This window comes from Pollicipes pollicipes, unplaced genomic scaffold (genome assembly GCF_011947565.3).
Source record: "Pollicipes pollicipes isolate AB1234 unplaced genomic scaffold, Ppol_2.1 Scaffold_2555;HRSCAF=2994_pilon_pilon_pilon, whole genome shotgun sequence".
NCBI classification, from domain to species: Eukaryota; Metazoa; Arthropoda; class Thecostraca; order Pollicipedomorpha; family Pollicipedidae; genus Pollicipes; species Pollicipes pollicipes.
The window spans coordinates 34,096,939-34,123,203 of record NW_023596136.1 but is presented as its reverse complement, the minus strand read 5'-3'; the positions used below and the strand labels follow the sequence as shown (position 1 = coordinate 34,123,203).

Below are 26,265 nucleotides of genomic sequence, written 5' to 3'. Positions count from 1 at the left end.
GGGCGAGTGAGCGAGAGGAGGCGGCGAGAGAGAGAGAGAGCGAGCGAGGGCGAGAGGAGGAGGAGAGAAGAGAGAGAAGAGAATGAAGGAGGAGAAGGAGGGAGGGCGCGAGAGGGAGCGGGAGGGGGAGAGGGAGAGAGAGGGAGAGAGAGAGGAGAGAGGGAGGGGAGGGAGAGAGAGAGAGGGATAGCGGAGAGGAAGAGGAAGAGAGAGGAGGAGAGGGGGTGGGAGAGGGACGGAGAGAGAGGGGGAGAGGAGAGGGTGGGGAGAGGAGGGGAGAGGGAGAGGGAGAGGGAGAGGAGAGGGAGAGGGAGGAGAGGGAGAGAGGAGAGGGAGAGGGAGAGGAGAGAGAGAGGGAGAGGGAGAGGGAGAGGGAGAGGGAGGGAGAGAGGAGAGAGAGCGAGTGCGTGGGCATAGGTGTGGAGATAACGAATTCCGTCGATTTCCAGACTGACTCCTGTGTACGCCATTACCGTGGCACTCACTGCCACCCTGGCGCGACGAATCGGAACCGGACCCGGTCTGGCCAGTGCGCTAAACACACAAGCAAAGGTGTGCCAGGACAGTTGGTGGAAAAATCTGTTATACATCAATAACTTCACCGACATCTTTAGCTTGGTGAGTAGCTCGATCAGACTCATTCCGAATTGAGACGCCATTAGAATCATGCGTGGTCGCATTAAGGTTTTTCTCAACATGGCGCAGACGTCTTACAGTGCACCCTCGCTGAAGCAAACCGCTGCTGCTCCCCAGGCGCCGACGACGTATATCGTGCGTCACGCCGCGACACTGATCAGCGTCATGTCAATAACTGCCCACACACACACATTGAAACGCGGTCGATAGTTCGGCTCATTCTCTGCCGTAGTTTGGGTGCTCTGGCGACGTTGCTGTTAACAGATAAAGCTGCGATGTCATTAAGGCCCTCCAACGAAAATGTCGCTGGTTGATGCGGCTCTGGAAAAGAGTAATTATAAATCCCCCACTAATTTGATTGAGCGCCGAACTTACACCTGACATAACAGTAGCCATCATTCTCATGGTATGTACTTTAAAGGGGAGGAAACAAAACCAGGGCTAATGTTTCACCGCTGCGGCTTCCTCAATAGCATTTGGAGACTAAATAGAAACATTTAGCAAACTAGCAAAACTCTCGCGCACATCTTATTTAACGTAGGAACAATCTTATAAGAATAAATCGGCTCTAAACAATGTTCACATACACCATATACACGAACAATAACATGTCACGCGATGAGCAAACAAGCGACACACGAACGATGCCATGACGTGTGCTGAGCAAACACCCGATAAATGACATGGGATACGAATATAACATAAAATGTGTACAGTACGGTGGCGTGCAATAGGCGAGGATGCTGGAATGCTGGCGCTGTGTGCGGTATGCGAGCGCGCTATACCGCTTGTTTGATAACTTCGTCGACATTGATAGCGTCTTTCGCTGCATGAAAACTAGCGAAAACGCTATCACATACCCACAGAACGACAAAACACGCGCATCGGTTCCTTCCGCAGATGGCAACGTTACTAGAACAGCGTACTTGAAGCGATCGTTTATCAGGCCTCGCCATTGGAGTGGCTTTGTAACGTGGACGGACGTTGAGAGATAAGCTTGTCCAGCTTTTCCATGACCCTTCCCCGTGCCTCGCGGGTGACCCCTCATGTCACGCTTGCCAAGCGGGTGTGCTGGGCAGGTTCACAACGCGCAACGCCATCTATCAGATCACGTGTTAAACGCGTGCCCCTGGTGAGAAATCCTCCTACACGGCAAGACTCGTTGCCCCTTGATTATTGCCGCACAAAAATTACGGACGAAGTTTGTTTCGCATGACCGATATACGTCACTTTGGTAGTGAGCATATCACACCCGGCTCCCGTGAGGCATCCAGTCAGCCAGAGGTCAAATCCGCTGGCAAATCTTATAAATGATGCTGAATACATTAAAAAACAATGCAAAAACAAGTCGTAGATAGAACGCTTCTGGTCTTTTTCATATGTTTTCAAAGAGACAGCTGCGTCGCCCAGCGAAGTAAGCACACAAGCACTTGAACGTAGCTTTTCACTGAGCAAGGCACGGGTTAGTCTGTTACAGGACAGCAAAATGAGAAAAGACCGTTGGAAGAAGTACATGGGTATTACCTTCTAGCTTCTTACATTGTAAAAGTAGCAAACAAACAACAGCGGTCTCAAGACTGCTTGCTATTATCTTCAGTGCAGTTATATTAAGCGAGGGCAATGAAATTCAGAACACGAATATATTTGTTATTATTATTTGTTATTATTGCTATATATATATATATATATATATATATATATATATATATATATATATTGTTATTCATTACAAATGTCATGCTGTTGTTGACCACGTTATGATATGAAGGTAGCGGACGGGTGCATCACAACGGAACAAATTAACAAAAACACCGGGCTGAGCAGAGATAAAAAACCATGTCCATTGGATTGCTATCATTTTTACCCCTCCAAGTGATAAGGGTTGTTGATATTGCACAGCAGGTGCGTGGGGTAGTTCCCATTGTCTGCTTCAGTTTGCCCTGCCAGTCTTTCTCGAGCTTTGCTGTGAATTTCTATGTGTTCAAATTATCGGATATGTTTTCAGTGCATTGGCCAGTCCTGGTACCTGCCCGTAGACTTCCAGCTATTCCTAGCTGCACCATTCATGATGTTGCCATACGTCTACAACAAGAAGATCGGTAAGGGATTTGCGCAAGAGACTTGAGCAGGCCCACTTCCTCCCTAGTGCAATCGTCACAATCGCTGCATGAGTTACCAATGGCTTGTTCAATACCAGACTTTTGCGTCATTGTCAGACTTAATTCGCCACGAGTTTGATTTGACTGTTTAATAAGCTTTCGCTAAACCTAAGATGCATCACATCAGCCACCGTTCATTCAAAAGCAGAATGTTGCGCTGCAACTGTCAATTCACTGGCTGTCTCACTCGGGCTGCGTCCCCCAATCTCCATGACCGGCAATATTGAGTCCTGTCTCAGCCTGCACCGGTCGCCCCCCGGCCCGCCTCCCGCCTCCAGCTCATGACACCCTTCCTCGCCCTCCCGACCGGCTGAGGTCGGCCGCGCTGCTGTTGCAGGCGCCGCCTGGCTGGCACTCCTGGCCGCAGGCTCGGTGGCCGTGCCTGCCGTCATCACCTACCAAGAGGATCTCCCGCCCACCGATCTGTTCTTCAACATCAACTCGATGTAGGTCCTCGCTTCGGACGCTCGCGCTCCTGCGGTGTAGATATTCGGCTTTGGCGCCCGTGTAGGTCTTCGCTTCGGACGCTCCCGTTCCTGCGGTGTAGATATTCGGTTTTGGCGTTCGTGTAGGTCTTTGCTTCGGACGCTCGCTCTCCTGCGGTGTAGTTACTCAGTTTTGGCGCCCGTGACCTAACGGCCCATGTTTTCAGTTTGGGGCTTTGCGACGATGCTGGCCGTAGGCTTCTGAGAGGTTTGATTGACATGGAGCTCGCGACCGGTCGCAGTGGGCATTACTCGTATTTTTTTACTGGAGGTAGAGAAGGTGAATGATGACATTTCGTGAACCCCGCTCACCCGCTGCCCATGATAAATGCCTTGCTGAACCTCGGCAATCATTGATGATGGGGTCTCACATAAAATTCTGGGTCTTGTTGCTTACACTGATATCCCTCCGGACAAAAGATTGGTTCTTGCTGGATCTCTGCACGTTCCAGGCTGTATCCTGGTTCTTGCTGGATCTCTTAGCATAGTTCTGGGCTGGATTTCGGTTTCCGCTCGATTTGTCAACAAAATTTCACGCTGGATCTTAGTTCTTGATGGTTTTCTTGGTTTGGTATCATACTAAAATTTGGTTCTTGACGTATCTTTCAGCTATTGGCAGGCTGAATGCATGGTCTTACTGGATCTTTCGATTTAATGTGGGGCAGGATCCTGGTACTTGCTGGATGTTTTGACCTAATATGAGACTGGATCCTGACTCCTGCTGGATCCTTCGATCAATGATAAATAATAATATACCAGACTGTAACAGATTTGCCTTGGGAGGAAGACGCCTCTCCAATGGCTTAAAGCGCCCACCTACTCGTAGAATTTCGTCCCCTGAGGAAAACAATGCTGAAATGGACGAAAAATCTTAGGAAGCTGGGTAGTGTTACTTGCCAGATAAGAAAGATGATTCAAATACACCAGATCGTGCACCAGGGCAAAACAGCTGTAAATGTACATCTAACATAGCAGCCGTGCCATTCGATTATTTCCCAAATGTGCTCGGTAAGTGAAGACAGACCGAATGCCCTCGATCTTTATGCCCTCCCCCCCCCCCGCCCCCTGCGATAACTGGGTTTGCTTCCCATTGCAAGTTCCTTGAGCGTACACTGAGCCCACCCCCTCCCAATTTATGAAACGGTCCTATGCCTATGTCCTTTGGGGCCATTATGACCAGTGGAGGGTCCATTATTGACTGTAAGGGGCACATTCCGGGTTGTAAGGGCCCACTATCTAATCTTAGGGGGCCATTTTAACATTTAGGAGTTCTCTACCTCCCTCACAACTTGAACATGGTTCCCACGCCCCTGATTGTCAGGCACACGTCTGCCTCTTTCATAATATAAGCGCATTAGATTGTGCTATAATGATATGATAGACTATGGTAAATGCTTGGCTATGTTTCAGACCGAAAGCGCAACAGTTTTTCGAGGACTTCTACATCAAACCGTGGTGTCGGGCTTCGCCTTACATCGTCGGCATCGGGATGGGTCTGCTTCTGCACCACATCAAGGCTAACAAGATCACCATCAGAATACCCGCCGTAAGTCGAGGGGTTGCTTTTGCACCACATCAAGGCTAACAAGATCACCATCAGAATACCCGCCGTAAGTCGAGGGGTTGCTCTTGCACCACATCAAGGCTAACAAGATCACCATCAGAATCCCCGCCGTAAGTCGAGGGGTGGCTTTTGCACCACATCAAGGCTAACAAGATCACCATCAGAATACCCGCCGTAAGTCGAGGGGTTACCGCCTCACTACTGAGTTCGCAGAATGCCAGACATCTTGTGCTGAAGCACAGAAACCGCCAGTGGTGGTGTCGGTTGTTGGCGTGGTGCCAACTTTGAGAGCAGGGTGGCATTAGTGGGTTTCATTAATTTGGGGGTTGACGTAGTGCCAAATTTGATTGCAGGGTGGCATCAGACGGCTCTATTAATTTGAGGTGGAATACGTTATGTCCTGAATACATGTGATCGCCGAACGCTGTTGTGAAAATGCTCACTTCAGCCCAGCACCAGCCAGCCCAGTTAAGATAGTTACCAATGCTGTATTTCACGTAAGGTAAAACTCTTATCGGTTGTTTAAACTTGCTAAGCTGCGGCAGCAAGGTGGCATTCGAGATGGAGTGCGTAAAAACCAAAGTCATGAGTCGCCCCAGCTGTGGCCACCGCGTCGGATTAGCGCCATCTATGTTTCACCCGGTGGCGTCATCTGTGCCGCAGGCCGTCAACGTAGCGATGTGGGCGCTGATGTCGGCCACGGGCCTGGTGATCGTGTACGGCACGCACCAGTGGAACAAGGACCCGACGGCCACCTGGACCACAGCCGAGGCCGTGTCCTACGGCTCGCTACACCGTCTCGCCTGGGGCATAGCCCTCAGCTGGGTGGTGTTCGCCTGCGTCAACGGATACGGAGGTACGACCGGGACCCGTTCCAAGGCATGAAGGACGACCAGATAACGAACAACAATTTGAGACTCGAGTCCGGCCCGGCGGTGGGAACCGGACAGCTCCATGCTATCACTCCATGGTATTTTCTGACTCGGCTTGTGTTCTGTTGGATGCAATCTGTATGTTTACCCTAACAAGCCTGAAAACCTCATCGCAATGCGCATACATCCTCCCCGCATTTTCGTCGCCAACTTTAGTTGTCAGTAAAATTGCCTAACAGTTACATCCCATAAAAATACGAGCATTGACTTGTGGACAGGACCAAATATCATGCAGCGTCAGACCCAACATGGACACCTGTCACCATGCACGTGTTACTCTCGGGCTCACCTCAAAATAATTAAATAGTGTTCCCCACGCCGATGCGTGCTGCAAAGCTGAGGACTGGCTGGATCAGGGCGTCGCTGAGCACAGCCTATGACTTGGTGCAAGGATGCCGCGCTGACCGCCGCTTGGCACTGACCGATTTCAGGATTCGCAAACATGCTGCTGTCATTCAAAGGCTTCATCCCGCTTGGCCGACTGACCTACACCACCTACTTAGTGGCCGTGCAGGTGCAGACCTGGTACTTTTCCTCCTTCAAGGGTACGGCGCGCTACGGCAACACCATCATGGTGAGCAGGGTGCAGTGCCTTCTGGGGGCCATCCTGCTTCGTGAGAGCCGGGGATTCCGGCGTCACCTCGCGTCGAGGGCGGTCTCTGGCAGGGTCCAGCACCAGATCTGTTGGAGCTGTGTGACGAGGCTCGGGGTGGGCTCGCTGGCAGAGTGTTTTGCCGCAATTGTTTGTTTCGTTTTGTGTTTTTGTTTTGACAAAGAATCACGACACATGGTCACGGCTTGCTCTTGAATATTCCTGAGCTCAAACAGCGTGTACAAAAAAACTTGGTGGTAAAAAGTGACTATTCTGGTCATAATAGTCTGGAAAAAATTACACAAAAATAGACAAAATAATGTTCTCAAGAACGGGATGATCCTAACTGAATCCCTATGAACAAGACCCGACCGTCAGTTTTCGGTCACATTTGACAACAATGAAATCAAACCATCACAAAGCTTCAAGATTCTAGGTGTCGACATCAATTCGTGCCTTTCATGGGAAGAGCACGCCCCATTACCGTGCGCCGCTGCTACGGCACTCTCACAGGTCTCGCCAGGATGCGATATCGTCTTCCCAAAGAAGCTGATGAGTTCTTGATCGAGACACTTGTTTTCCCCTGTAGGATTCTGTTCGTCAGTATTGGGAGACTTTAATGTGACGCAGAAGCGACGAGCGCAAGAGGTTTTGAACTTTGACGCCCGTATCGAATGCAATACCGTGGTCAAAGACTGAGTGACGCCCACTCTGCGCGAACTAGGATGGCACAAAATGGAAGAACTGACATGTGAACGAAATATTGATGGTCAGTCGCAATATTCTCACAGTCACTCACGCGCCAGAGATACTACGAGAGTGTGCAGTGCTCCGCTCCGGCGTGTCCGCCTGTGCCACCCGAGCAACGCCCGTGGCAGCTGCAGCTGCCACGTGCCCGCACTGAGTTTGGGCGCTGGCCGTTCATGTATCGCGCATCTAGGCAATGGAACTCGCCGCCTGAAGACGTGCGAGTGTCAGCGATCGTAAACGATGTGGTCTTTGTTGACATATTGGCCTCCTATTTGCCAAGGAGAGGAGCGATTCTTGTCGTATAGTGTGTCGCCTTTATCTGCGTTTTATTAGGCCACATTATAAAGCTCTTGACCGCTAGGTCACGCAGCTGGGGAACAGCTGTCAACCTCATCCAGTTGGTGCAGAATTCACCTGCAATATCGGCATAGTTTGTCATCGGCATAGAATAAATTTTGCCGACATTGTTAGCAATGTTTGAAATGAAAGCTTTTTATTGACGATATTTGCCCCAAGATGGTTCAAGCTTATCATCTCACACGCAATGCCACTTTCATGAACCTGCCAAGATCCAGTCAGAGGCCATTTAATACATGTCAGGAAGGGAATGGAGAAGATTGGCATTAAATCTCCATTTTTAATGCATGGCTATAGTTTGTTCACATTTCTGCTGTTGTCTCATATGACAAATTCCGGTAAAGCTCAATTTGATTTAATGTTAAGTTTAAAGCTCAATTTGATTTAATGTTGACAAAGCCGACACGAATATTTGAATCGGCAAAAGTGACTATTAATTGTTATGAATTGCCGAAGCAGATGACATATTTCGGGCCGTGAATATATGTTTAACGACTTTTAGAAATGAACGCAATGCGTGTCTGCTCATCCTTTGTTTGAACGCCAGCGACTGTAGTAGCCGCATTAGCTGTATTGGCTATTTATATCAGCAAACATGGCGTGGTCAGGATTCGAACTCGTAGCCGCATGTGGATACCGAAGACGCTATCCGCTCGACCCGTGCCCTAGCATAAGCCACTTTCGTTAAGTTGAATAATTTTTATTGACGACGTTTGTTTTTCAGGTGTTCACCTTCCTGAGTAACCTGATTGTCTCCACGGCGATCGCCGCCGTCCTCTCCCTCTGCTTTGAATCTCCGATGATGAGCATAGAAAAGATCATCTTTCCACAAAGAAGTAAGAACATTTGCTAGAAAGCTGCTACGCTAGCTGTCACTTAACCAGCTATTGTTTCACTTCCGAAGACAGGTGTAATGTCATTTTCGTAAAATGCAGAACACTTCACAATGCACGTGATGATACTTCACGTTGCTTTGCTGTGCTCAGGTTCTTTTAGATGACAATCTGCTTTACACTAACATGCTTGTGACCCAATTTCATTAAACGGCGAAAACCTGATCAAAGACGCTGTGTTATCTGGCGCTATCGCTTTTCGCTGGTTGGAGTCGAGATGCTCGCTGCTGAAATGAAGCGTACCTCCGCACGACAGTCACTATTGGACTGCACCGACACGCTCCGAGTGTGTACTCGCTTACGGGACATTCTCTTGCAGGGACGAAAACGGGACCTAGTGAAACAACACCTAAAGACCTGGCTTCTGCGGGACCAGCGCCCGGAGAAACACCCCATGAGTCAAGAACCAGGCTCTAGGAGACTACAGCTGGCGTGCCAAACACAGATAAAAGTGGCGTGTCTATTCTGTTTGTACATTATTGCTACCGTAAGTTAACCAGCTTATCAAAGCATTTAGCAAAGATGAGCATCTGTTTTAACAAGGCGTTCACCATCTCGGAGAATGCAATAAGTATCAAGCACGTATGGTTTAGTGATGCAGTGCCACGGTGTGCTCGCTGTGCGCTGTGCGCTACGCGTCAGGCCGCCTTAACCACAAAGGACAAAGTCTCAAACAGCAACTATGTGTGGGTTGCGGCCAGTGCGGCCTATAATGCGACACATAAACAATTATTTGTCATGGAAGACTTGTACCAGTCACAACTTTGATAAGGTCGATGATGCATGTGGTTGATATCTCTGATTGTTGGATATATTAATGAATAAATGAAACATGGTTGAAGTGCTTGTACTTTTGTGAACGCCCTAATAAACAAGCCTTGCTTCTCTCTTGAAATACTTTACGTGCGTCCAGCAAATCCCGATAAAAACCACACCTCACTAACATTTTTTGCGTTTTGATGTGGAAAATCCGATCCCTGGCGTATGGGAGCAGTCTACTTAGTTGCTAGCTATGAAATGGCAAAATTTTCTAACTTCCGCCCCAGGCTCTTAATTTTACGGCCACAGAAATGTCGGTTCCGACGAAAAACAGCAACGTAAACACCCGCTGGGTACCTGTCCAGGTACCAACTCCATGCGCTGCCACTCACCTGCCAGACGATGGGTCGAGGTGAGTGGAGTTGAGACAGACACCAGCATCAACTTTCATCCCCTCCCCAGCTACCCTCATGACCAATCAGTCATGGCGGTAACAGCTGATACGACCTGTGACGCATAAGCTTTTCGGCATCGGCAAATTCGGATGCCAAAAAGGAGATGATATTTAACGGTGCTCATCATAAGGACATTTTAATTCAAAATGCTGTGCAAGCATGTAGCAGGCTCAAATTGAATTACAAAGCTATAAGAATAGGATGGACGCTCTGAGGTTTTCACTATGTATCGGCATCAGTTTGGAGAGGGTGTGCTTACTTTTCAGGTGCTATTGCAAAATATGCCCAGGAAGGAAAAGAAAGTGACCATAAAGTGTCACCAAGGTGGTTTTAAATGCAAAAGTAATCAGTTTCGTACTTATGTAGGGCCTGGAAGACGAAATTTCATAACAGACGTAACTGAGACTTGTTGTTTCTTTGGAACAACTCTATCTAAAATGATGATACAGGCTTAACGCCATAGAATAATGTAGTTATATAACATGCATTTTTTGAGCCATTTCACGACGGTGAAAAAATAAAATAGTGCCTGGAAAGTGAGGACAAGATATAAAACTTTCTGAAAGCAGTAATGCCAAGCACAATCCGTGTTTTTGAAAATGGGAAAACACCTAAGGTGTCTTTGAGTGAGCTTTATCGACATCAATCCGGCCCTGTTCGATTTGTAGTCAGCACGATTGTCAACTAGAATGCGTGACGTCATGAGTGCTGACGGAGCGTTCGATGTATGAGCTGACGGGAAAATCTTTAACTTTACCCTTCTTTTTCCTTTACTTCAGACCACACACCAACACTGACTTACCGTCGGCCATAACGCATTGCCTATAAATTGGCGTTTGGAAGTGGAGCCCCTGGGGCCGGTATTACCACCATTTACCCCATCCGTAAGCTGAGTGTTTTTCCCCATTACCGTCTCATTTAAATATCTCTTTCCTTCTGATTTTAAATGATTGCTTCAATTTGTGCACGCAAAAGGTCCATCGATCCTTCACTGGCTCCTTATGCTAGCGTGCGGCACATCCTTTTATTGAACAAAGTCTACTTGGCCACTGTTGATCTGACTGCGTGACCTCCCCTGTCTCTGCGGTATCTGCAGCTGGAATTGCCTTCGGTTGGTGACCTTACGCTGTGATCCGGCCATCTACGGCGGTGCCCAGAGTTCAAGCTGTTTTCCCACGGTTGCTGCACTCCATACCCTGTGCTGTTATAACGGTTTCCTGGGCTCCAGATGTCTTTCATCTCCAGCCTGCCTCGTGACCCTCAACCTTCTCTCATGACCTGTAACCTGTCCCCGTGTCCGGTAACCGGCCTCATGCCGTGTAACCTGTCCCTGCGTCCTGCAACCTGCCCCCGTGACCTGCAACCTGGCTCTATGACCTGCAACCTTCCATGTGACCTGCAATCTACCACATGAACTACAATCTGCCCCGTGACCTGCAACATGTCCGTGTGACCTGCAGCATGTCCCCGTGACATGCAACTTGCCCGTCGTGACCTGCAACTTGCCTTCGTGACATCCGACCGGCCCCTGTGACTTGCATCTTGCTTTTAAATCCTGCAACCCATGATCTAGTGGCACGTAACCTGACACAGTGACCTGCAACATGATCTAGTAACCTGTTACCTGATCCTATAACAACCTTGCTCACTGACCTGCAATTAGCACATTGACTCGCAGTCTGACCCAGCAGCCTGCATCTTTACCCCGTGGTCTGCAACCGTACCGTGATCTGCAACCTGGCCTTGTAACATGGAATGTTGCACCCGCGTCTGAAAATCGCGTCTGTCCTGGGCGGATGCTTTGGTCAGTGCCTGTCCCGCCAGTGTCGTGTCAGGAGATCCAGCTGTCCTCCGCTGATGACGACAACTCAGCTGATCAACTGGCGCGAAATACTATTTCACATATTTTTTTTTTACTAAAGAAAACAGCTCCGATGGTGAAACCACCCGTGGATATAGTTACGCTCACTGTTATCTTTAAACTCCGTTGATATAAATGTGCACATTGTTTACCATTGTCTACAGTATTCGGCACTAATTAGGAATTTCGTCAGATTAGTGGTTTAATGTTTGTTACCGCATGCCATTAATGATCCTTATAAGGCAACATAGGGAACGCCAAAGAAGCTTTGCCTCGTGATAGTTATCTGGTGTTGTCAAGGTGAAATAATCACGTCCGCAAAAGGCAGAACACTGTCACGCAAGTGTCATGATTTCTATGCCCCAGCCACTAAAGCAGCGTTTGAAGTAGGAGAATCCTCGCTGCGGTGTATTTTCTTTGGGGGAGGGGGGGGGGGGGGGGGGTAGCGCTCCAACGATAATTTTATGTCAGCGCTATGTACCATCCCGAATCACGGTCCAAGCCAACTGCTGGGACAGTGCAAACTGCAGACCTTGTATCCTTGGGGTCGCAGTGACTTATTTACATCATCGGAGTCTTTGGAGTGACATGCGACAATGCCCACTGCCGAACGAAAGCTTATTTCAATCCTGCTACGTACCGCTGACGTTTTTTAAGCACACTTTCGAAAGATGATGACATTGCATGTCCGTTGCACATGATTACAACATACCGAATACGTTCGTCGTCGACATCATCTTTACTCAATCTTTGAATATCACGTTCAGTGAAAGCCGAAGCCCGATCTTGAATGTAAATAAAATAAAATATAAATTTTAGTGTCTAATTTTGTTTGGCATTCTCAGTCTGACGTCAGGGACCTCGACCCGTTTGATACCATCACTAGCCCGAAGCCCGAGGATAAGCGGCAGCACGTTGCATATGTATGTGTTGGAAGGGGGGGGGGGGAGGAAAATAAACTGCTGATCTATGCACAGAAGGGGACCGATGTGTGGCTCCAACATGGACGTTTGCGGTCGCTCAGTGCAGGCGATGAAAGATACCCCAGGACAGCAGCTGTAGCCTGAGCATTGCAGACTCCGAATACATGAAGATCGCGTCTCGCACATGAAAAGAAATTAGCCTTCGAGAGAAGAGGGCTTACAACGCCGGACGGCAGAACAAGATAGCTGGGCACGTCCTGTGTCCAGTTCCGTCACCAAAACACCATAAGACGCTTGGTTATAGCTCCGTAGTTACGTACTTTCTGGTAACGAGATACAAGACGCGCACATAATACAACCGACGTCATTCAAGCAAGCTATGCGCGTTAGCGTGCGTTGTCACACGCTGCCGCTGCCTACGAGGCACCGTTTCGGTAGCGTTAGTGATTTCCCCATGCACCAACAGCTTGTAGGCTATTATCCAATGTAGACTATTATCCACAATTTCCGTGTCCTTGCAAACCAGTGGTTGAGAGCGCGACCCCTAACCCCGCAGTGGGCCCACCTTGGTTCAGGTCGACAAAAGGGCTTTAGCGAGCAGTGGCCAGGCCCGAGTGGACTAGCGAACGAGCTGGCTGCCAAGCTGTCCGATTTGTCATGTCCGCGGCATTCAGTCTGCTCAGGATGACGTAAGGGAGTTGCAGGTTACCACCAGGGTCGATAAAACGGTTAAAACTTCGGACGCTGTTTTAACACGCGCTTGTTTGCAGACCAGACTGAAATTTGACCTTGTTTGACATTTTTTGACCCAAAGGTCATGACCTAAGAACCTCAAAGCTTGATCTAAGTGAGTTCACGTACAGATCAACACACCATAGGAATTTTATGTCTCTAGCTCTCTTAGTTTCTAAGATCTCAAGAAGGGGTCGAATTGACCCCGCTCCCCACCCGAGCGAAGGATATCCAGACGGCCACCAGGGTGCTGAGCCACATAATTAAGTTCCAGTGTATTGGTTGGTTTCCAGATCATGGGCTAGGTTGGCTGGTTGCAGTTCATTGGTCAGGTTGCAGATCATGGGCCCATCTCTTATCCCGGGGTCAGGTTACGGGTCACCGGAACAGGTTGCAGGCCATGGGTAAGGTTGAAGGTCATGGAGGTAGGTTACAGACAGCATCCAAGACACCACTTTAACAGTCCAGGTCATGGGGTTCGGAAATCGGTGGAGAACAGCTGGAACTCAAGACGCCGCGGTAAAAAGGAACAAACCGCACGGTAAATTCATCGGTGGAAAGCGATTCGAGCGCCGGACACACGGCAGCAGAAGGGATCGCGAAGGAAGATCAGCAGTGGACGATAATTGACCACAACACCGTAGGTAAAGGATAGGCCACAGGGCCAGGTTATCAGTGAAGTACAGCTAAGACTTCGTGCTTCAATGTAACGGATGGAAGTCACACATAGTCAGAGGTGGAGGACAGCAAGGACTTCAGAAAAGGTGTGACGGTGTTAGCGTAGGTGCCATTCGAGCTCAAGCATGGAATTTGAGCCGTCGAAAACGAACCGTCTACCTTAGGTGGTTGACGACCTAAGCGCGCTGAACTTATGGAACTTCCGAGCCGGGAAAGGACGTCTCACGTCGCAAAGAAACGTCAAAAAGCCACACCAACAGCCACTTAAGAGACAGGTTGGAAAACGACGACGAAATCAGGGCAAACAGACGTCGACAAGCAGGTAAGAGTCGACGCGGGCAGACAAGCGTCGGTGACTTGGACAGACGTCGACGACGCAGGCAGATGAATGTCAACGACGCAGGCAGATGTATGTCAACGACGCAGGCAGGCAGACGTCAACGACACAGGCAGACAGAGACGTCGGCGGCCGAGACGAAACTCGCTCCGACGATGCAGCGCATACTCAGGATGGCGCCAGTAACCGGTTAACCTTACGTGAACCCTAAGATGGCGCCAGTCGGAGCAGGGGTAGCACAACAGATTTTGAGTTGGGGCACGGGATTTTCCAGGAGGCCTCCTGAGTGAAATGGGCCTCTTCAACGGGGGAGTCCTAGGCAGTGTCATATTCAAGGGAGAGGGGTACTGAGCGCATGTTCTCCTCCATCAAAACAGGATGGGCATTCTCACTATTTAACAAAGGATTTCATTAACAAAGACCGGGCATTCTTATCCAAAACAGGACGGTTCAGTTTCAAGAAGGGGCCTCCAAATCCACTCGGGTGGCCTCGTTATAGTATAACAGGGCATCCTCATTCTGAAAACAACGTCCAGATTTGGTAAACAGGGTATCTTTATTTGGAAAACGGGGCATCCTGATTTGGTGATTTGGAAAACAGAACATCCCATATGATGCATGCAAGGGACCTTCCTCGCAAAAAATGGGCCTCCTGAACATAGAGGGTGCATCCCAACCCAGAAAACTGTTCTCCTCGTCGATAATGGGGCCTCCTGAACCAGCCAACTGTTCTCCTTAACTTTTTGATCGAAACCTTATTTCGAAACGACTTTTTGACGGACGCTGGCTTTTGCGCTGGTGAATGTTTTCTTGCTTGCAGTTTTCAAATCTGCCGGTAATTTTTTGATAATATGGAGTTCCTCGTCCCTTGAGCCCTCGCTTGACCTTGAAGGGCAGCCTTGAGAGGCCAGGAATTTTTTTATGGACGCTAGCTCTTGCCGTTGTGAATATTTTGATACTCGCAGTTTTCAAATCGGCCAGCAATTTTTGGGTGATATGGAGTTCCCCGTCCTTTGACACAGCTTTTGACCCCGAAGATCACATGATATTGCAAAATGGTGGTCGTGTTTGGTGTTCTCATGTCAAAATTTATCCTCAGACCTTTCTTTGCAGAGAAATAGGGACTTGTCGCGGAATAAATCGCTGAAAAAATTGCCAGCTTCACGGACATAAGAGCACGCCGAACTCAATGAATGTGGCGCTGAACCAACGCCCAACTTACAAGAAAACGCAGTAGATCCTGCCTTGGCGACCTTGACGTTGGAAGGGCTGTAGCTTCTTTGATACAGTTTACCAGTCCAAGATTTTGTATGGATCGTAATCAGGAAGCCAATATCTATCAGCATACGGAGTTCCGAAAAAAAATAAAGTGGTCCGCCTTTTATTGTGATCTTTCATATTGATATATCACCGGTAATAACGCGTACCGGTTCAAGACTACACTTTTTATACTCCGAAACATATGCTTCATGTCCTCAGAAATTTTCAGCCAAATCTAAGGAGTCCGATGAATATCGAATATAAAACTGAGTCAAGAATGAAGAAAACGTGATACATGCCTTATATATTTAATACCTTGGCGATTTCAGCATTTGAAAAGCTAAAACTTTTCTGATGCATCTTACCGGCCCAAGATTTTGCGTTTTTCGTTATCAGGTCAATGTCTCCTAGCATACAGAGTTTAGAAGGAATTGAAGCACGCCATCTTTTTTATTGTGATCTTTCATACTGATATATTTCCCGAAAGGGAGCGTACCGATCCAAGATTTTGTGTTCATTGTGCTCAGGAGATTAACTTGCATCTGTATCCAAAGTTTCAGGCCAATTTTAGGAGTCCGGTGAATCCCGAATATGGACCTGAATCTGAATGTGAATATGGTGCCAATTTGACGAACGTGGGATGGTGTGGAATCACATTTGTCCAACCTTGGTAAACGGTTACGGCGGCGTAAGTGACGCAAGGCAACCGACGCCCACCGACGCTTCTCTCGGGCGTGTGCTTGTGGACCGCATTTCATCCTTCCCTGGAATGCGGTGTGGTGACGTGGGATTGCTACGATAGAGATGATAGTGTGATTATACCCTCAGCATTTCAACGAAGTGGTCATTAGCGGAAACAAACCGTTGAAGCCGCGAGCAGGACCCAGTCCTCAATGGTGCAATTTTGACAGAGTCATTCGGAGACTGACTGGCATATGTCGTAGGGCTCGATATACCTAACTTCGAAAGCCGCCTACAGTGACAATCAAAATGTTCAGCTGGCTGGACAACCATGAAGAAAAGAAGAAGCAAGTGGAGGTGTACGAAACTGTATTTGAAGGGCTGAAAAAAATATACAAGCAAAAGGTTTTGCCTCTGGAAGAAGCCTACCAGTTCCATGATTTTCACTCTCCAAAGTTAGATGACCCGGACTTTGATGCCAAGCCAATCATCATGCTGGTAGGGCAGTATTCAACTGGAAAGACTACCTTCATCCGGTATCTCCTTGAGAGGGACTTCCCTGGCATCCGCATAGGCCCTGAACCAACAACTGATGGCTTCATTGCTGTCATGCATGGAGACCATGATGGAATAATTCCAGGAAATGCTCTTGTTGTGGACCCCAAGAAACCATTCCGACCACTCTCCAAGTTTGGGAATGCCTTCTTAAACAGGCTGCAGTGTTCAACAGTGGACTCTTCAGTTCTTCGCTCCCTGACAATTGTGGACACGCCAGGCATCTTGTCAGGTGAAAAGCAAAGAGTAGACAGAGGCTATGACTTTGCAGGAGTGCTAGAGTGGTTTGCAGAGAGGGTGGACCGGATCATTCTGCTGTTTGATGCACACAAGCTAGACATCTCAGATGAGTTCCGGAGGTCAATTGAGGCTCTGAAAGGCCATGACGACAAGATCAGAATAGTTCTGAACAAGGCTGACATGGTGGACCACCAGCAGCTGATGAGAGTGTATGGAGCCCTCATGTGGTCACTGGGCAAGGTGATCGCCACTCCTGAAGTGGCGCGAGTGTACATTGGATCATTTTGGGACCAGCCTCTGCGATATGACTCAAACAGGAAGTAAGTTTTTCTCTAAGAGTGCATGATTTGGTCATGTAACCAACAACTTAATGCTTTACTTTACTGTGGATTTGATGTGTCTTTCTACTCCCTTGGGACTCCATATGATCATTCCGCTCATCCTTAAATGGCTCACACAAGTGACTTAAAGACGGGCTACTTTTCAAGCAGCTTGCTGGATGCTTACCTAATCTATGCAACTAGTCCTGGTTTTGCTCATGGGATAAGATTGCTTGCATATGGTCTGTGAAACAGAGCTAGCTTTACCTAATACCTATATAATACCCAATGCCTAGCTACCTATAACTTTATGCACCTAATATTGCTCTATAGGTAAGCTTAATTTTTTTTGCCAGTTAACTGACTTTCCCTTGTCACTGTCTAAGCAGAGGTCCAATTATAGTCAGGACTTTTGCTTGGTACTTCTGTGCTGTAAAGTTAGTGTATATGTTCTAGGCAATCAATGCATTTTTGTGATCTTTTTAATATAAACAAAGCATCTTTGTCCATGTCACTCATCTTCTGAATCATTTTTCACAGACTGTTTGAAGCTGAAGCACAGGATCTCTTCACTGATCTGCAGTCATTACCAAGAAATGCTGCTCTCAGGAAGCTGAATGACCTCATCAAGCGTGCCAGGCTTGCAAAGGTACCACAAGATTTGCTTCTGTGATGAAGGCTTTAATTAGCTGCTGTACCCTCCGATGTGCTTGGATCCCCACACAGTTTAAGATGGTATGACAGAGCAGTCATACACCACTGCCATACTTAAAAAACCTTTTAGGAATTATTCTGTTCAAACATCAAATGCTTCTGCTGAACAAAAATGTTGTGATAACCTGGTGGGGCCGAGGTTCACTCAGCAAGCGCTGCTTCGTGTGAACTTTGGTCTGAGACATCCAGCAATAAAAAATGGTTGAACTAAATTTATGATAAAAAATTGTTCAACACTTGGTGTTGAACACACTGCTCACTTGGGCAATAAGCCTTAAGGTTCAGAGGTATGGCTTTATTTAACAGATTAGTCAAAGTGAAATAGCAGCCCTGGAGCTCCACAGGGGTGGGGGAGGGGGTGGGGAGGGGGATTCCATTTGCATCTTCAGTGTAGGGATCATCTGTAGATTTTGGGCCACTGGTTGACATAAGAGACATGAGCTTACATTGAATGAAGTCCTGCAATAAGCATCTTGGCTGCTTTAGGTTTACATAAGGATGTAGCTGGTCCATTAGTATCACATATAGATTGGTTATCCTGTGTTTCCCATTTAGATAAATGGGTATAGCACCTGGTCTCTAATGCCTCAACAAGTGCCATTTCTAATGCCTCAACAGGTGCATGCCTACATCATCTCAGCTCTGAAGAAGGAAATGCCTGCCATGTTTGGCAAGGACAGCAAGAAAAAAGAGCTGATCAAGAACCTGTCGGCGATCTACGAGGCCGTGCAGCGGGAGCACCAGATCAGCCCTGGCGACTTCCCCAACATCGCCCGCATGCAGGCAAGCTTGTGCAGCCCTGGCACACATACACACTGTGCACTAGCCAAGCATGCCAGCTGGGGCGGCACCACTTGCGAAGGAGGATGGGTGGGCCCCCACATAGTTGGGGGATTTAGCATGGCATTGCGTGAAAGAAATGCACTTTTTGTGCCATGGCACTGCATACAAGAAACGCCCTTGGTGTACCGCCTTGCCCCCCACCACCTCCATTAAGTCTCTAGCTGGTGATGTTCTTGAACACAGCCCTTTGAGGAGTGTGCTTGGTGTGTGTGGCACAGGAGCTCACTTTTCGGCCACATTGTTCGATATCGACAGCAGATATTTGGCGATTAAGCAAGGTTCTCTTTCGTTTTATTAAAATGCATTTAGGTATGATGCATTTGAGGTCATAACAATGCAGATGCAGCAGTTGGCACTCAACCCGCGCCAGGAACTCATTGGCCTGTGGGGCCGGCAGCACTGCCGCACTGTCGTCGGCCGCCTCTAGCCGAGGTGCCGCCGTTCACCGGTTCCTCGTCGCCGCAGGAGCGGCTGCTGCATGAGGACTTCAGCAAGTTCCAGCTGCTGAAGCCGCGGCTCATCCAGAACGTGGACAAGATGCTGGCCGAGGACATCGCCCGACTCATGGCCATGATCCCGCTGGAGGAGAAGCAGAACATGGCGCCAAAAGGTCTGGACGGCGCCGGTGATGCTGGGGCGGGCTGGGAAACAAAGAATAGCAAGCACGGAACGCGTTGCCCTGGTTGTCTTCCGCGAGGCATTAAATAAAACCTTGCCTCGCTGAATGATCGTCAAAACTGTGAGGATCTGAATCTATCTTATTAAGTTAGTACTTGTGTGGATACTTGCCAGTCATGATTATCATTCCTGGGAAGGCCAGTAACCAGTGTGACATGTGGCCCGGGGGGTCCCCAAGTCTCGATGCCGCCTCCGCACCAGCTGTTTTGCTGGTTTGCGGCGTCAGCAGTGGGACGCCAGTGGCTGTGGTCAAATGGAACTCTGTGCACACATCATGGTCTAGTCTCGAGTTCTGGGGCAGGGCGAATTATCCAGGGGAGTTATTTTTTACCAGGGGAGCGGCATGCATGTCTGGTTATTGTTTTGGAGATGTCTCATTTTGTGGATACTGACATCATCTTTTTAAAAGGATCTTTTATTTTTTCCGGGTTCGGTTGTATATTGACATATTGATATGTATTTTCTGGTATCGGTTGTATATGATCGATGCATACATCTTGTGAGTTGCAGACTTGGATGATGAACATGCAGTATGTGTTAGGACGTGACAGAGAAGCAGTAAAAGTCCTGCAACGGATGCTGTTGTTCGTTTAGGGTCGCCTTTCTATGTTTTTGGTTCGGAAATCCCACGGTGCACGTCGAAGATTATTAGGAGCTATTCCGTGTGTTTATTTGCTGTGTTTAGCTAGTAGACTGTCTCGGTATGATAACCTGACTGGCTTGCGTGTGCGTGTGTATGTGTTTGTATCGGTGCTGACTTAAGTATGGTATTTGCCGGCCACCCGTCGTTCTTAACACGTCACGTGTAAGGCCTCCCTGTATTACCGCGCCGTGCTCCACATTTGGTGTGGACGTGATAGTTAGTCACGACAAACAAGACTGGCCTGGCCTTGTTTGTCGAACCAACTGTGTGTCTTGTTGCTCACTGAGCGCTCACAGCGTGCCCCCCTGTTGAGCCGTCCGTGGTCCTCAAACTCGGCCCTTGCGGTGGCTGTGTGCCATGCCGCTGTGCCCCCTCGCCGCCCGTGCTCGTGGCGTGCCGCCCGCGCGCACCACAGCCGTCTGTTGACCGCACGCCTCCCTCCCCCCGCCCGCCTGCGTGTGATGTGTGCGTGACCCCGGCTGATGCCGGCGGCGGCCGCGGCCTGCCGCCAGCGACCCGGCCTGACCCCAGCGACCCGGCCTGACCCCGACTAACCGGCGCGCCGCCGCGCCGACAGACGGCGGCCAGCCGAACAGCGGCGCCGTCGTTTCAGGCGGCGCCTTCGACGGCGTGCGCAGCGTCGACACGCCGTTCGGCTTCAACAAGTGCGAGGGCGCCGACGCCGGCGCCGGCGAGACCGAGTGGGTGGTGGCGCGCGACCGGCCCAAGTACGACCCTATCTTCTTCGGCATGAACCCTGTGGACAACAAGGTCACCGGTGCAGGTGGGTGGACAGGAGGGGCACGTATCACTGGTGCGGGGATAGGGGGACAGGGGGTCACCGGCGCAGGTGGGTGGACAGGAGGGGCACGTGGCTCACTGGTGCGGGGAAGGGGGGGGGCAGGGGGTCACCGGTGCGTGGGGATAGGGGGGCAGTGGATCGCCAGTGCAGATGGTTGGACAGGAGGGGCACGCGGGTCACTAGTGCGGGGAAAAGGGGGCAGAGGGTCACCGGCGCAGGTGGGCGGACAGGAAGGGCACGCGGCTCACTGGCGCGAAGGGGGTGGGGGGGGGGGGGGGGGGATAGGACGGGCAGCGGGTTACCAGTGCGGCCAGGTGCGCAGGAGAGGTACACTGGGGCAAGGAAACAGCGAAACAACTGAACCGGTGCTCACGCTCGCCGTGAAGACATGAGCAAAGCGACGGGGACAGGTCGCTTTGACCAAATGGCTTGAGTTGTAAGGGAAGGTGCAGAAAAGTTTTGAAGAATAGGAATTGTCAGCCATGCCCACTAGTTTGTGACTCGCTCGCGTGGAGGAGCCGTTTATAAGTTCCGTTGTGCACGGAAGGGGAGGTTTGATGAATGTGCCCGAGGTATAAAACGGGGCGAGCTGGATTGCAAAGCGAAAAATGGATTCCAGATATGGTTGCAAACCACGCCTGAATACTTAATATTTGTATTTACAGCATAACAGGGCGGAAAATTTGTGTTTACAGCATAACCAGGGCGGACAATTTGTGTTTACAGCATAACCAGGGCGGACAATTTGTGTTTGCAGCATAACCAGGGCGGACAATTTGTGTTTACAGCATAACCAGGGCGGACAATTTGTGTTTACAGCATAACCAGGGCGGACAATTTGTGTTTACAGCATAACCAGGGTTGGACAATTTGTGTTTACAGCATAACCAGGGCGAGGGGATACTGCCAGCGTGACCAGTACGTAACTGGGGGTTAAGTGCGTGCGTGTGTGCCTAAAATGCCTAAAACGCATTAAAGCGCGTATCGTTTTTTACGGACGGCTCTGAGTATGGACGGCCGCACAATAGTGCTGGCTCTGTCCCGGCCGCCAGTCAGCTGAGGTTGACTCAGTGGCTGACGCTGGGTGCCGTGCCTGCGGTCGGCGCTGTGCCCGCCCGCGGGGTCGCGGCGCTGGCGGCGGTCCGCCCCCGCCTATCTGTCACCGCCGGCCGGCCCCTCCCCAGCGCTGCCCCGCCGCCTGGCCCGCTCACGTCGAGTGTAGATAGTGGACCAAGGCCGACTGGTGGTCGGCAGGCTCGAGGTGCCGCTGCTGATAAGGATCGGGGCACAGCTGCTTTTGTCCGGTGCTGGCTTTCCGGCAACATTTCCGATTCTGATTTCGGCTCTGGTCTGGGTGACGGGCGGGCGGCGACCGCGGCGCGGGTGCGGCATACTGGGCGACGCTGGGCGCCGGATGAAAATCGTGGCGCGTGTTAAGCGCGTGCTGTGTATAACCGCAAACGCTCTAAAGCGGCTTAAACGCAAGCCGTTGCGCTTTGGCGGGGTCTGCAAAGTCGGGGGAGGGCTCTTTTTCGGACATTGTGACGTCATAGCGGAATGTTTCAGATTAGCTACGATATACATACTCTCCATTTAATTCGTGTACATCCAACGGACGCCAGCGCGGCAGTAGCCTGGGACGCATCTGTTTGGTCGCCGGCGTATAGCGGCGTCACAAAAGGCTTGGTTCCCGGTCCGAGCCTCTACATTTATCAACGACATCACCAAAAACGCAGTGTCCAAAGTATTTTATACGTAGACGACCCGAGGAGCTTTGTAGCCGTGGAACAGACGTATGTCTGAGCAATGGTGCAAACCTGTCTGGGTCGACTTTGCCCTCCGCCCGACGCCTGGCGTAATGCGCTCAGCCCAGCGCGGTGGCTGCGTGTCTGAAGAGGCAGCTAGCACAAGTGCGCTCGGGTCTTGTCGGAACCCAGGTCTCTTGTCACGCGCGCACATGCGCGGCTGGCGTGGGGGTTATGACGGACAGTTGATTGAACCTATCGGACCGCATCGGCTCTGTAGTTGAACGCGGCTACCGTGTCCTATTGTTATCATTTCAGAATCTGCCACTTGTACGGGGCACCTACAGTGCAACGGCCGTAGTTCAGCCCGGTGCCCTCATGGGGGCTCCATTTTTCAATTCGGCTGCGTGGTCGTAGGCGTGAGCCACGGAGTAAAGTAGAGGAGGTTGGAACACACCCAGCTCAACTCGCACAAGGTTGAGCTTTTCCAGCTAGAACTCCACAGGAACATTACATGCCACATCACGACCACCGGCGTATCTCACGCCCGCAGAGTGCTGCAGTGCCGTACAGAGTGCCGTACAGTGCCGCATCTGACGCTCTTGCGCGGAATTTGGGGAGAGAGAATGGGAAGTGCGCTCCTTGTGAGCGACTTTCCACTGCGCCTTTCTGTCTGCACGGCTGGTAACGTGCGCGTTTTGTTCGTGTGACTGTGCAGAATCACTAAAATAGTGGTGTCATTTTCGCAGACATCGCGCTTTTAACACTTCTTTTTGCTTGCGTTTCGGTTCGTACGTCCTGTCTTTTTTTGCGTGCGAGGGGGCCGAAGTAAAAGCTGAAGCTGATGCTTGATCGTACTCGTAGTCGCAGCAGAACACACGCCATCTTTCTTCTGAAAAACGATCAGAATCGGGGGAATTATAATTTTCGTGGGCTCTAATCTTTTGCGATAGGTGCTGTGTTCATGATAATGTATCTTTCGCCATATGGACTGTGTTGATAAAGACTCCTTCGCTATAGGGGCTGCGTTGATGCATGATTTAACGCCACGAGGCTGCCCTTATTGACCTCGCGCTTGTGGAGCGAACTTGCTGGTCCGGCTGGTGGTTGCAAGAACTCCGCAGCAGGCTAATCTCACGCACTTTTTAGCGGCAAACTTTTCTCCATGTAGAGTCGAAAGATCGCATTAAGTTTTACGGCAACAAGCTGTGATTGGACGAGTATCTAAGCTGTACCGGTTGCGAAAAGCTGGCCCGGACACGTCGTGTTCAGTAAAGAAATAAATTCCAGTGAGATCGAATCGCAGCGTTGACGTTGGCTGATCGCGCTACTCCCGTCCACAGCCGCCAAGGCCGAAATGGTCAAGTCCAAGCTGCCCAACACCGTGCTGGGCAAGGTGTGGAAGCTAGCTGACCACGACAAGGACGGCATGCTGGACGTGGAGGAGTTCGCGCTGGCCATGCACCTGATTAACATCAAGCTGGACGGTCACGACCTGCCCGCGGAGCTGCCGTCTCACCTGGTGCCGCCGGGTCAGCGCGGATTCTGAGCCGCAGGTGGCGCCGCCCCGCGGTCGCTCAGTGGCGTCATCCTGCGGCAGTGTGATAAACTCGCCGTCGGCGTAACAGGAAATTGTGACGGGCGGGGCGCTGTGAGCGCGGCGCCTGGGCGCGCCGCTCGCGCAGGTCGGACGGTGGGTCTTTGACGCTGCACCGATACTCGGTTGGTACTCTGGGTCTCCCACCAGCACGGGCGCTATTTTTGTACATGCTCGCCTCGTGCACACATCGATATCCGCATATTGATATATCCCAACTTTCTACGCAAACTAACCAGCGCTGCCGAGCATCTGCCGCGATCGTCTGCCTAACGTCGTCTCGATCGATCGAGTTTATCGTCTGTCCGAAGTACGCTGCGACTATGCCGCTGACTGCGCCGTCTCTCCGACGCTCTCTCGCGCGCTCTGTGGGTGCCTTGCCGCGTGCCATTTCGCGGCCCGCCAGCTGGCCGCCCTGCGCGCCGGCTTCCCCGGGCGCCCCGCGCCGCTCGACCCCGTAGTAGGTGGCGTGCTGTTCGGAAGTGTTTTTGTTACGAGCCTTGGCTGCGTTTCTGCTGCGGCAACTGTATGTGACACAGCGCACCGCAGGTACGGCGATAGGCCGCGTCGTGCGTGAAGTCGCACGTGTTCACGAAATTATCCGTTATTATGATGTGAGTATCCCCTGTATCTGCGGAGATCGCTTATTGTTACACGATGCCACTGCGGCGTACAGCGGTTTCGACCCGGGTGTATTCCATAGTGTTAGTTTATTTATTTATCCGTGGAGCGTCACATTGGGATATACCAGACCTTATTTGGACTGTTAGCATGGGCACTCTCAGTGGGCAGGTCGCGACGTAGGCTTAGTCATGCAAATCGGTGGCGAGTATGAATACACCAAAACCACATGCGAGCACGCTGTTTTGGCGGCGGTGGGACCCGCCAGTGCACGCGGGCGGGGTCTCGAGCGGGCGAGTGGGAGCTGCGGACCGCGGCGTGTGGCAGGCCATGAGGCAGCCCCATAGCGGGATTCCCGGCGAAGGAGCTCTGATTGTGCCCGTGTGCAGGCTGCGCGTGTTTTGAAATCGGTAAAATCTGTGAAACTGGTATTAAAAGCCGCTGCGCGTGTTTTGAAATCGGTAAAATCTGTGAAACTGGCGTTAGAAGCAGCTGCGCGTGTTTTGAAATCGGTAAAATCTGTGAAACTGGTATTAAAAGCAGCTGCGCGTGTTTTGAAATCGGTAAAATCTGTGAAACTGGCATTAAAAGCAGCTGCACGTGTTTTGAAATCGGTAAAATCTGTGAAACTGGTATTAAAAGCAGCTGCGCGTGTTTTGAAATCGGTGCGGATCGGCGCGCTGCTGCTATCGGTAAGTGCGCCCGTCGGCGAGGGCCGGTCGCCCGAGACAGCAATCGCCCAACACCAACCGCGATCCTCGCATTGCAATGTTCGCGAGGGATTCGAGTGTTGTGACTACTCGCTGTTGTACCTGGCAGGTACAGAATAATTGGTGGTGAGAAAATAACAAGATGAGACGCCGTGAGAAGCAGGCTCAGCGTATGCGCCCGCCGCTGTTACCGCTCTCGGCTACGTTCTTCGACTGGAAAAAACACGCCCTTCATGGAGGGGGGTGCGAGAGACCAATGACAATTTGACGCAACAGGACAAAGGCCTTACGAAATATTCAGCGGAATTAAAACGAATGTCCGTTGGTGGGATAAAGCCTGGGATAAAGCATGCCTTATCAATCGAGATTCATTACTGGAATTTTAACCGTATAGCTCTAGAACAATCACTAGTAAAGGAAGCAGTACACCGATTTCGACACCGGCCATCCTGTGCTCTAAAAATTATACCCACGTGCGCAATGCCTTGCACCGCGCACTACTGCGCATCAGTTATACGCCAGGCTTACAAAGGGGACCAAGCGTGAGCGATCGTATTGGAAATTGAACCCGGAAATGCGTCTCGCACCGGTAGCTGGATTGGCTACGGGCGGGATCGTGAAACTTTGGTCCACCCCTCGCACGAACAGCCGTACTTCTCCCTTCCTCTGGGCCGCGCTGAAATATGGTCTCTACCTGTCCGCTCGCTGTTCGTTTTACGACACTTCAGCGACATTTGACCACA

The 26,265-nt window shown here is 50.4% G+C and overlaps 2 protein-coding genes across 2 annotated transcripts in view; both read left to right on the top strand.

The window, feature by feature from the left end:
- LOC119100616 (nose resistant to fluoxetine protein 6-like) overlaps nt 1-9,209 on the top strand; it is a 12,572-nt gene extending 3,363 nt beyond the window's left edge. The window contains exons 2-9 of the mRNA XM_037223697.1: nt 450-618; nt 2,642-2,735; nt 3,133-3,241; nt 4,691-4,826; nt 5,508-5,700; nt 6,208-6,350; nt 8,200-8,311; nt 8,688-9,209. Of these exons, the coding sequence (XP_037079592.1) occupies nt 450-618; nt 2,642-2,735; nt 3,133-3,241; nt 4,691-4,826; nt 5,508-5,700; nt 6,208-6,350; nt 8,200-8,311; nt 8,688-8,785 (1,054 nt within the window). The 3' untranslated portion in view covers nt 8,786-9,209. The remainder of the gene's footprint in view (nt 1-449; nt 619-2,641; nt 2,736-3,132; nt 3,242-4,690; nt 4,827-5,507; nt 5,701-6,207; nt 6,351-8,199; nt 8,312-8,687) is intronic.
- A 6,895-nt stretch (nt 9,210-16,104) lies between these two features.
- Nucleotides 16,105-25,048, top strand: LOC119105686 (EH domain-containing protein 3-like). The gene is made up of 6 exons (XM_037229158.1): nt 16,105-17,169; nt 17,710-17,818; nt 18,502-18,666; nt 19,192-19,336; nt 20,625-20,831; nt 23,938-25,048. Exons 1-6 carry the CDS (start codon nt 16,364-16,366, stop codon nt 24,141-24,143), a joined length of 1,638 nt encoding a protein of 545 aa, XP_037085053.1. The 5' UTR covers nt 16,105-16,363; the 3' UTR covers nt 24,144-25,048.
- The last annotated feature ends 1,217 nt before the right edge of the window (nt 25,049-26,265 follow it).